The 12,613-nt window shown below is 36.1% G+C and overlaps 1 protein-coding gene across 1 annotated transcript; it reads right to left on the bottom strand.

The window, feature by feature from the left end:
- Positions 1–9,781: 9,781 nt before the first annotated feature.
- LOC149241108 (glutamate dehydrogenase 1-like) lies at positions 9,782–12,272 on the bottom strand. Its single transcript, XM_089367445.1, has 5 exons — positions 12,157–12,272; positions 10,839–11,060; positions 10,662–10,736; positions 10,445–10,561; positions 9,782–10,192 (listed from the first exon to the last, which is right to left on the bottom strand). Exons 1-5 carry the CDS (start codon positions 12,184–12,186, stop codon positions 9,815–9,817), a joined length of 822 nt encoding a protein of 273 aa, XP_089223571.1. The 5' UTR covers positions 12,187–12,272; the 3' UTR covers positions 9,782–9,814.
- Positions 12,273–12,613: the final 341 nt, after the last annotated feature.

Raw genomic sequence — 12,613 nt, 5'->3', positions numbered from 1 at the left:
TTTTTCTACAAAAGGTAGTAAAATTTCATTTTAAGATTACCTATGAAATAAAATCCTTTCTGTTTAGCCTTCTTCGTTTCCATCTCATCTTCCTTCCTGGTTTTCCGAATCATGGCGAATCAGGGTGAGGTTAAGGAGGTGGCCCTAACTCTCGATGAGTTTACCCAATTAGTAGGGCTTTTGACAAGGGTGCTCATATTCATTTCCCTTCTATTTATGCATAGAACCCACCGGTCTTTATTTGATTTAATATCATCATAATATTTTATATGGAGTGGATTTGAATGTCAATGCTTCCACACTCCCATCATGCATAAGTCACTATGCACAATTATACCATAATTTAATCAATTTGAGATTCGTATTTTATAAGGACCGTATAATAACATGTTATATACATAGTGAATTTTATATATTTTAGGATTTGAATTCATTCACTAAGAATCAATATTTATTCACAAAGAATCCTAGTTTCCCTTTATAAAATTTTTGGGTTATTTCTGTTATTAAAACCCATCCACAAACATTTTGCGGAGGTGGATTGGTCCATAGGCCTCAGTGTTTGAACCTATGCTCTGATACCATTTGTAACGAACCTCTTTAGCCTACCCGGGAATTTCACCCCTAGGCCCCTTTATTTTTGGATTTGGTCTCACTACAGTTAAAATTTAACTACATTCATTAGTACATTAATCTGAATAACTTCATTATCACTATTATCTAGATCCATCATTAAGCACAATTTTATAAATTTGTAGAAAAAAACTAGTTCTGTCATGTAATCCCTAACATTCATTGATTCATTCCACCACCAATATTAATTAACTTAAGTCTAATGCAGTTAGCCTAGCCATGCATCAGAATCATAATTCAATAGACTTACTCAACCCTTATACAATAGGTAGGATGGCTAAACCAGCCTCCTTGAATACACATGTAATAGTTAATCGAACTATCATAGACTATACCATGAAATGCATGCATCTATGTCTTGTACCCATTATCTGCCCAGAGACATAATATAACATTAAATACAAACTATGTTCCTTTAACATAATGATGATTAGATTTAGATTCACTGGACATTTTACTCATCCACATGCATAAGAGTGAAATCAATTACATGAACACAAATAGTATCATCAACATATATCTTACGCAATATGAGTAAAGAACTAGAACACCTCAATAGATCCAAAATCATTTATCATGTATAGTTATCATTGCACCCACAACGAAACATATATGCTAAAATAATTGAAGCAATATCGAGGAAAAGAATCAACATACAATACATTCCACGCAACTGACACCAACTAAATCTCACTTGGAGGGAGGAGCACCACCACCCAGCCATGAATCACCTTTTATTTCCCCCCGAGACAAAGATGTTGCCAAGGATCAACTATCCTCTGTTGATCAATGGACTAAGTATTTAATACCCTCTTTCATGATTTAGTTACCATTAGTGGCATCTCGCTTTATGGATATTTCCATTTGCCTAAGTCTTATCCAGAAAAGCTCCTCTTTATCTCCCACAATGCTTTTCCACATAAAATCTTGCATTTATATCCCACAAAGCTTTTATGCCCGATGGATCTTTATCTCCCATCCATCTGGTGAATATCCAATCCATCCAAGCTTATCTAGAATCACATCCAAAAGCTTCTCATGAAAGATTCATCTCTATCCCATTCCTCATGGGATTTGGAAAGCATCTCCTCTCTCTTGGTGCTCCACCCTCAACTGATTTATTTTATTAAATTATTTAATAATACATTTTCTTTTCATATTACATATCACCTAGCTTTCCTCATCTTAGGTGTAGAATAGTTTAACCCACAAAGGAGGGTATCAAACCTAGCTTTCCTTAACTTAGGTTTACAACATTTAACACACAAGGGAGGATATCACACCTATCTTCAACTTAGCTTAGGTTTATAATAATGTAGTACACAAAGGAGGGGTATTACAGATTCAACATCATGTTGAGGCTAACACTATTCACCTATGCCATTTTTCCACAAATTAGTAGATTGTAGACATCTTCACCAAAGTTCTTGGAAGTGAAAAGTTTGAAAGATTTAGAATGATGTCTGGACTCAACAACATGCCTTCAAATTAAGGGGGAAATGTTGACACCTAATCTTTAGGAATTAGCAAAATATTGTAGATATTTTTAAATAAGAGAATAAAGAAGGTGGAGAGACATTGAGATATGAATTCCAAGGGTCTCCCTCTCCTTGTATATGTTATTTATCTTTCTTAAAGAAAAAAGTTAATTTTTGGATTTACCAATGCCTAGCTTGACATACATGAATTTCATAACATGGAAGATTCAAAATTCACGCAGTTATCAAATTTTAACAGATGTCGAATTAACTAGTTAGGGGTGAGTAATTTTCTACCCAATGATAAGCTTAGTTGCACCTTATTTATCTAAAACTTTCCACACCATAAAGGAGAAATCTAAGTAACTCTCAACAATTGTACATAATAGCCTTGACATGGAATAATTTCGCAAAGAAAACTGAGAATTTTTTACTCTCTTGCAAATTCTCTTCACTATGAGTATTTACTCTTTCTAGCACCTTCTTGTGTGCCCCACAGGGAAAACTCATCCTTTTTTACTCTTTAGAACTTGCAAATTCTCTTTGCTATGAGTAGTTCCTCTTTCTAGCCCCTTCTTGTGTGCCCCACATGGCCCTAATTATATTGTCCCATGCTCTAGTGTTTGTAATTTACCAAAATGGTTAAGATTATGAATAATTTCAAGGTCGATGAAACGATTGGATTAAAAAATAATGTTTCTTTCAAGTTATCAATTCATTAGTGTAATTGAAATAAAAAAACATGAATTAATAATTAGACTCATGGATGTTATAAATCCAAGGTGTATAATCTAAGCATTTGAAAAGATATTTAAACAAAAGGATTGAACTTAAAATAATGGATAATGACCTTGTTGATTATTATTGGAATTAATTTTAAATTTCCATTAACGGTACTCATGGTTTTGACTAATGATGATTAGGTTCTCATGGTCTAGTATTTTTTGGAGGAGTATAACAACAATGTAAGCATTTGCATTCAATCTTTGGGCATCCTATGGCATGTAGATTCTCCGCACGGTGAGTAAGGTAATTCAAACAATAAGAAGATTTTAGTTGAGTAGTTTCCTTATGTGGCCTTTGTATATTATTATGAAAACAAGGGCAGCTGCGAGGCAGCGAGTCCCTGCATGAAGTTAAGAACAGGGAGCTGGGCAGATAACGCAGTGGAGTGTCGAATGAATTACTTAACTACTAAGTCTCAAGGAACAGATGCAAGTGTAAGGCTGAAGTATCAGTTTCGGTAGACTGTGTCAACTTCTTCTGAAACTCAGACAACAGGGAATGATAAATGCCAAAATAGTAAACTACTAAGTCTCAAGGAACAGATGCAAGTGTAAGGCTGAAGTACCAGTTTCGGTAGACCGTGTCAACTTCTTCTGAAACTCAGACAACAGGCAATGATAAATGCCAAAATAGTAAACAAGAAAATAAACCAACTACTAGGATCAATAAAGAATGCCATTCATAAGTGTCCATACTGCAGCTGCTTTTACGCCTGTATGGTTGATCTGGTTGTTTGGATGAGGCATATGATTTTATAAAAAAACTGCCATTTAAGAACAGGGAGCTGGGCAGATAACGCAGTGGAGTGTCGAATGAATTAGCATGAAGTTAAGAACAGGGAGCTGGGCAGATAACGCAGTGGAGTGTCGAATGAATTACTTAACTACTAAGTCTCAAGGAACAGATGCAAGTGTAAGGCTGAAGTACCAGTTTCGGTAGACTGTGTCAACTTCTTCTGAAACTCAGACAACAGGCAATGATAAATGCCAAAATAGTAAACTACTAAGTCTCAAGGAACAGATGCAAGTGTAAGGCTGAAGTACCAGTTTCGGTAGACTGTGTCAACTTCTTTTGAAACTCAGACAACAGGCAATGATAAATGCCAAAATAGTAAACAAGAAAATAAACCAACTACTAGGATCAATAAAGAATACCATTCATAAGTGTCCATACTGTAGCTACTTTTACGCCTGTATGGTTGATCTGGTTGTTTGGATGAGGCATATGATTTTATTAAAAAAATGCCATTTAAGAACAGGGAGCTGGACAGATAACGTAGTGGAGTGTCGAATGAATTAGCATGAAGTTAAGAACAGGGAGCTGGGCAGATAACGCAGTGGAGTGTCGAATGAATTACTTAACTACTAAGTCTCAAGGAACATATGCAAGTGTAAGGCTGAAGTACCAGTTTCGGTAGACTGTGTCAACTTCTTCTGAAACTCAGACAACAGGCAATGATAAATGCCAAAATAGTAAACTACTAAGTCTCAAGGAACAGATGCAAGTGTAAGGCTGAAGTACCAGTTTCGGTAGACTGTGTCAACTTCTTCTGAAACTCAGACAACAGGCAATGATAAATGCCAAAATAGTAAACAAGAAAATAAACCAACTACTAGGATCAATAAAGAATACCATTCATAAGTGTCCATACTGCAGCTGCTTTTACGCCTGTATGGTTGATCTGGTTGTTTGGATGAGGCATATGATTTTATAAAAAAAATGCCATTTAAACCTACCACCTGCCAGTGATACGGGACATACATTGATAGCAGTGGATAGTGGGGTCTAGAGAGCTGGGCAGATAACGCAGTGGAGCTTCTCCTGCTTTTTTGTCGAATGAATTACTTAACTACTAAGTCTCAAGGAACAGATGCAAGTGTAAGGCTGAAGTACCAGTTCCGGTAGACTGTGTCAACTTCTTCTGAAACTCAGACAACAGGCAATGATAAATGTCAAAATAGTAGACAAGAAAGAGTGTAAGTTTCATTAACTATGGGCTGCAATATTACATGATATGTTACTGGAAAGGGCATAGCAATAGTCACATGAGCACTATATACCAAAGATCTGAACATTATTGAATAACTAACTTGCAGAGAATCGTCATCAATTCAAGACACAAGTAACATGAAAACCGCCGTGGAGCTTACATTTGACCTTGAAAATAAGTATTTCTTATGACAGACTGTAACATGTGAAGAATACAAGACAAGCACGAATGCTAACAATTAGGACATTAGACCGGCATCCGAGCAAAGACGATAGAAGCATAAAAAATGCGAGTTGCACCACCATGGCAGACCCAAATGCATATTTGAAGCATCCGTTGTACACCTGTAACAGAGAAGGAAGCGGGGAAATGAGACAATGCGTAAAATAATGCAAAAATAGGCTTGAGATTCAGAATTATTGTTTTCTTGGTTTCTTTTTTCTTTGTCTTTCGACTTTTACGATGTCAATAATCAGAAGAGCCATGAGAACAAGTGCTAAGAGAAACAATGCCGCGAGTTGAGTAAGTTGGCTTATGCTAATGGATTCCATGTTATGTGAAGCGGGGAGATGTATGTGAATATCCAGGTGCAGAAGAGGCCAATTTATAAAAAAGTTCAACGTGTTTGTAAGCTGGTTTGAAGTGTGAATGGAGCTAAAATACTTGAAGCTCGGATGGAGCAGGCAGTATTTAATGGTCGGCATAAAACGAAAAGCTTACGTTATGTGAGCAATTGGTGCAATTAAGTGATCGATATGACATGGGGAGCAAATGGCATATGGAATGATGTATGTGGCGGCAGAAGTAAATGCGAAATTAGGTGATGTATCTGACATCGGGCAATCTTGGTGGTAGATTGGGTCGCGCTAGACAGGAGATTTATGTCAATATCTAGGTGCAGAAATAAGTACATATACGGATTGATTTGGAATGGAGCTAATGGGCATAAAACGAAAACCTTACGTTAAGTGAGCGATCGGTGCAATTAGGTGATCGATGTGACATGGGGAGCAAATGGCATATGGAATGATGGATGTGCAATTAGGTGATCGATGTGACATGGGGAGCAAATAGCATATGGAATGATGGATGTGGCGGCAGTAGTAAATGCGAAATCAGGTGGCTGTGGCTAGTAACAATTGAACGGGCATGGCCCAGTAACGTCTTGAGTGGACTCATTAATTAAAAAGATTCCCCTCAAGAACTCATTCGTTCTTACTAGTTCAAGGAAAAGGAATTGACTCAACTTATTTAGTTAAGGGGGGGTTGCATTCTTGATTTCTCAAAGGGGAGGAACAAACAATTCGATATTCCTGTGAAGTCCTAAAAGGTATCTAAAAGCCTTATTTCTAAATGTACAATATATTTCAGTTTACTTACTGCATTTTGAGGTTGAACACTCTTGAAGATATGTAAATTTTTCACGATGAAAATTATAACATGTAATTTTTTTAATGGTTAATCAACAACAATTGAAAAACAAAGGCATGCAGTTAGTCCCTGGCAAGAAACAGAGCTTCAAAAGGAAAAAGTTGGATGTTACATGGCATATAATGCACTAAGGACAATAAGGGGGAAGAGTATCACAACTAAAATCCCAAACGATCTTGTAAATGTACATGTATTACTTAAGCTGATGAGCCAGTGCAAAATAAGCTCCATTGAGGCCTGGGTGCCTATGTGTACAAAATGTGTTAGGCTAATGGGACAGAGTATTTATAAATTTTAAAGGCCAAAGTCCCTATGTTATCAAGCCAGACACAGCGTGGTAAAACACCAGTGAGCCTAACAAACAATGTAAATGTACTAGAATTAACACAATAACACCATGGTGAGCCTAACAAACAATGTAAATGTACTGAGATTAACACCATGGATGTAAAATGAGACAAAAAGAAGAGGGCTAAAAGTCCACAACTGGAAAAGCGTCTTGAAAAATTATAATATACCATGAAAAATATAAAGCAAAGTGTACCATGCCTATAAAAAGTGGTTCTCCCATTCAGAGAGATATACCATGAAAAGTATAAAGCAAAGTGTACCATGACTATAGAAAGTGGTTCTTCCATTCAGAGAGATATGGATCGTTGGAAACAAGTGTCCTGTGAAGTCCTAAAAGGTATCTAAAAGCCCCTGAAGACAGTAGAAACTCTTAGAGCCACAGTACTTTGGACATCTCTGGCCTGCCGAGTTAGTCGCCCTAAAACTAGTGGCACAGCCTGAAGAACTACAAGTGCAAAAAAGAGGTAAACTATTAAGAAGAATGATAAAAAAATAATTACTATATTCCTTAACCAAGTGAAACGCCTGTAAATATAATTACTAAAAAGTATTTATTTCATTTACAGTACAGTGTCAACTGCAACGGCCTATCAGATTGTCTTCAAACTATTTCTTTCATCTATAGTACAGTGTCAACTGCAACTGTTATAAGATTGTCAGCAAATTGATATATAATCCATTTTTAACACAAAAGCTTTGCTCCTAATGGTCACATACAATAATTTCAAGTTGCTCCTAATAGTAAGAGACAATAATTTCAATACAATAGCTACACAGAACATAAAACCTACCACTCATCATAGGCCTATATCTCTTAGCTAAAAGTGGTTCTGTTTTATTTGCATTTTTTAAACGATTCTTTGGAAGCCAATTCATTTTTATAGCATATGAGTCATACCCTGGGATATTAAGAATGAGGATTTATAGTTTTAGGGACTTTTGAAACAGGCCCTGGTGATTCAGGAGAATATTGGTGGTACTATATTTGTAATTAGTGGTAAATATGTGACCCATTCGTAGCCATTGTGGATTTGTTAATAGTGGTGAAATTTTTGTATACATTTGAATTATGCACTCAATAGTTTCAGCAAATTCATTACTAAGAATTAATCTTGTTTTACAGATTTAAGGCTTTCATGCCAGCTAAATAAAATTGGTATGTATCTATAAACATTTACTTCAAATGAAGATATGTGAACTTCTTCGTAAGGTCCAAGACATAAAAGCTGAGCTGAAACTCTGCAAACAATGTAACAACATAAAGAACACCTGAAACAAGAAGCCGATGCAAGGTAACAACGAAGTCATTTCCAACCTTATTATATAAGAACAAAAGTAACAGTAGGAATCAAATTACTAAATTAGCATCTCCAACTTTGCAATAACAGTGATTATGGAATATATGTATCAAAACTAAATCTCAACAAAGTAGCCTATGCAATGCAGTGTTTTGTCAATTGAAAAACAAAGGCATGCAGTCAGTCCCTGGCAAGAAACAGAGCTTCAAAAGGAAAAAGTTGGATGTTACATGGCATATAATGCACTAAGGACAATAAGGGGGAAGAGTATCACAACTAAAATCCCAAACGATCTTGTAAATGTACATGTATTACTTAAGCTGATGAGCAAGTGCAAAATAAGCTGGTGAGCCAAGTTCCATTGAGGCCTGGGTGCCTATGTGTACAAAATGTGTTAGGCTAATGGGACAGAGTATTTATGAATTTTAAAGGCCAAAGTCCCTATGTTATCAAGCCAGAGACAGCGTGGTAAAACACCAGTGAGCCTAACAAACAATGTAAATGTACTAGAATTAACACAATAACACCATGGTGAGCCTAACAAACAATGTAAATGTACTGAGATTAACACCATGGCTGTAAAATGAGACAAAAAGAAGAGGGCTAAAAGTCCACAACCGGAAAAGCGTCTTGAAAAATTATAATATACCATGAAAAATATAAAGCAAAGTGTACCATGCCTATAAAAAGTGGTTCTCCCATTCAGAGAGATATACCATGAAAAGTATAAAGCAAAGTGTACCATGACTATAGAAAGTGGTTCTTCCATTCAGAGAGATATGGATCGTTGGAAACAAGTGTCCTGTGAAGTCCTAAAAGGTATCTAAAAGCCCCTGAAGACAGTAGAAACTCTTAGAGCCACAGTACTTTGGACATCTCTGGCCTACCGAGTTAGTCACCCTAAAACTAGTGGCACAGCCTGAAGAACTACAAGTGCAAAAAAGAGGTAAACTATTAAGAAGAATGATAAAAAAATGATTACTATATTCCTTAACCAAGTGAAACGCCTGTAAATATAATTACTAAAAAGTATTTATTTCATTTACAGTACAGTGTCAACTGCAACGGCCTATCAGATTGTCTTCAAACTATTTCTTTCATCTATTGTACAGTGTCAACTGCAACTGTTATAAGATTGTCTGCAAATTGACCTATAATCCATTTTTAACACAAAAGCTTTGATCCTAATGGTCACAGACAATAATTTCAAGTTGCTCCTAACAGTAAGAGACAATAATTTCAATACAATAGCTACACAGAACATAAAACCTACGACTCATCATAGGCCTATATCTCTTAGCTAAAAGTGGTTCTATAGCATATGAGTCATACCCTGGGATATTATGAATGAGGATTTATAGTTTTAGGGACTTTTGAAACAGGCCCTGGTGATTCAGGAGAATATTGGTGGTACTAGATTTGTAATTAGTGGTAAATATGTGACCCATTCGTAGCCATTGTGGATTTGTTAATAGTGGTGAAATTTTTGTATACATTTGAATTATGCACTCAATAGTTTCAGCAAATTCATTACTAAGAATTAATCTTGTTTTACAGATTTAAGGCTTTCATGCCAGCTAAATAAAATTGGTATGTATCTATAAACATTTACTTCAAATGAAGATATGTGAACTTCTTCGTAAGGTCCAAGACATAAAAGTTGAGCTGAAACTCTGCAAACAATGTAACAACATAAAGAACACCTGAAATAAGAATCCGATGCAAGGTAACAACGAAGTCATTTCCAACCTTATTATATAAGAACAAAAGTAACAGTAGCAATCAAATTACTAAATTAGCATCTCCAACTTTGCAATAACAGTGATTATGGAATATATGTATCAAAACTAAATCTCAACAAAGTAGCCTATGCAATGCAGTGTTTTGTCAATTGAATTAAAAAGTACTTTCAAATCCCTGTCAACTTCCAAATGCCAGATGGTCTTGTGAAACTTAAATTGGATGGATACTGACCTGTTCAGAACACCACCTAAAGCAGCAGGGATGAGCACGTCACAGTCTTCAAGCAAGAGAGTTTTGGGATCAATTGAATCTGCTGCTTTAAATCCTTTAACAACACCATTAGTCTTTGTGTGCTTCATTAAAGCTGGAATGTCAAGGCCATTGCTGTTCTTTATAGCTCCTGAAATGTCACTAACTGCTACAATCTTTCCACCCTTTTCATGGATAAGTTCAGCTGCCCAGGAACCGACATTTCCAAAACCCTGAAAAGGTCAGAGAGGTTTTGGTTCAAGAATGTATTTCAGTATGTAATGGTTCATTGCCATATTTATGCAGCCAATTTCATTTCATTTAGTGTCCATAGATATCCTTTGAGTAAAGCAAAAGCATGGTAATGAGTTTCTTTGATGCAATTAGTGCAACTAGTAAATTCAAAGAAAGGCAAGCAAGATGGTGTTTTTTTTATGCGGCTAGACTTACATTCACAGTAAAGGCTGAAGAGAAAAACAATCTACCTGGATTACAAAACGTTGACCTGAGATGCTTTTACCATACTCAGCTAATAAAGCTTTTGTTGCAAACATAACACCTCTACCAGTTGCAGCATCCCTGCCAAGGGATCCACCTAGATCCTATCCATCACAAAAGAATATTTCTAACATCAAAACGCTATGTAAATTATACACTCAAGAGGTTGGTGAGGTCTTTTGGAATAAAGATTTATATACTTACAACAGGTTTTCCAGTAACAATTGCAGGTGAGTATCCGTGGAATTTTGAATACTCGTCTAATATCCAGGCCATTGTCTGTTCACATCAACCATGTAAGCATAGTGGATATTGAAGAAATATGTATTAAATCTCGGAGCTAATAAATCTAACTCTTTGAATAGGAATCATGGAAAAGACCTGTGAATTAGTTCCCATGTCAGGTGCTGGAACATCTATGTGGACTCCAATCAAATCATGGATCTTCTGAGTAAATACACGAGTAAGCCTTTCTAACTCACTGAAACTTAAACTGCGTGGTTCACAACCAATACCACCCTTTGCTCCCCCATATGGTAGGTTAGCTACAACAGTCTTCCATGTCATTAGTTGTGCTAAGGCATTTACCTCATCTGGGTCAACCTGCATACCCCAGCGATAAATAGATTATTTATAGCATTCTCTGAAATGATTGTTGCAAACTGGATGAATTGCAAAAAGGGTTATGTTAATATCTCAAAGTACTACTAACTTAAAAAGGAAGTAAGATTCATAATTTTCCTTGTGCTTTATACTTCCCATATTGCTCAATATTAAACAAGAAGAAAGCCATATTAGGTTTCCATTATAGCAATTTCAGTGCACGCACAGCCATATATGTTTCCAAAACATCAAACTAGAGATAGATGTAACATCAAGTAACTCAACCATAGATGTAGTTGCCCATGCATTGTCATGTTGCACCCTAAAGCCTACATATGAGGCTAAAGTTCCATCATCTTTAGGAATGGTGCACTCAACCTGAGGTCCAGTTTACAAATGAGAAAATCAGTCAAAATAATCCCTTTAAAAACCCTCAAAATGCCAAAAGCAAGAAAATGAGCTAAGATGAAACAACAAAAAATTCCTTGATAGGAGATGTAGAGTCTAGAATTTGAAGCAATAAAAAAACAGAGACATGGAGAATGCAATTCACATAATACAAATCTCTTCAGTTAATAAAAGAAAGGACAGATTCTATGTGTTAACAAAAGAAGGGTGTAGCATCCCGGCAAGTATAGCTTATGATTGTACTTATCACACTGAGGGATCAGAAGTTCAATCGATGAGTTGCAACACTTACATGGACTACTGTATATGGACCTCAACCACAACAAATGTACCCACAATACAGAACTAAGATCTAAATTTCTATGGATAATTTGTTAAGACCACGCACTAATAGATAAGAAATTCAACTACAAAGTTGAAAAGTTCGTTCTGAAAGGGATATTTAGAGAAGATATGAACCAAAGGAAACACATTAAGCTTGAGCTCCTCAGCCAAACCATTTCAACTATTGTTTATGCTATGTTGCATCTGCAACAGCCATATATGTTTCCAAAACATCAAACTAGAGATAGATGTAACATCAAGTAACTCAACATAGATGTAGTTGCCTTAATAGGACATAAAAGATCTTGCATGCAGATATTGCCAATCGTTAGCAGTTACTACATATCAGCGATCATAAACTCACCTCTGGATGGTAGCGTATCCCTCCCTTCATGGGTCCCCGTGCATTGTCATGTTGCACCCTAAAGCCTACATATGAGGCTAAAGTTCCATCATCTTTAGGAATGGTGCACTCAACCTGAGGTCCAGTTTACAAATGAGAAAATCAGTCAAAATAATCCCTTTAAAAACCCTCAAAATGCCAAAAGCAAGAAAATGAGCTAAGATGAAACAACAAAAAATTCCTTGATAGGAGATGTAGAGTCCAGAATTTCAAGCAATAAAAAACAGAGACATAGAGAATGCAATTCACATAATACAAATCTCTTCAGTTAATGAAAGAAAGGACAGATTCTATGTGTTAACAAAAGAAGCGTGTAGCATCCCGGCAAGTATAGCTTATGATTGTACTTATCACACTGAGGGATCAGAAGTTCAATCGATGAGTTGCAACACTTACATGGACTACTGTATATGGACCT

This window comes from Pinus tabuliformis, chromosome 8 (assembly GCF_031772625.1).
Source record: "Pinus tabuliformis cultivar Carrire ecotype Pingquan chromosome 8, CPIR1, whole genome shotgun sequence".
Lineage (NCBI taxonomy): Eukaryota > Viridiplantae > Streptophyta > Pinopsida > Pinales > Pinaceae > Pinus > Pinus tabuliformis.
The sequence above is the reverse complement of the archived record's forward strand: the minus strand, read 5'-3'. Positions and strand labels throughout refer to the sequence as shown.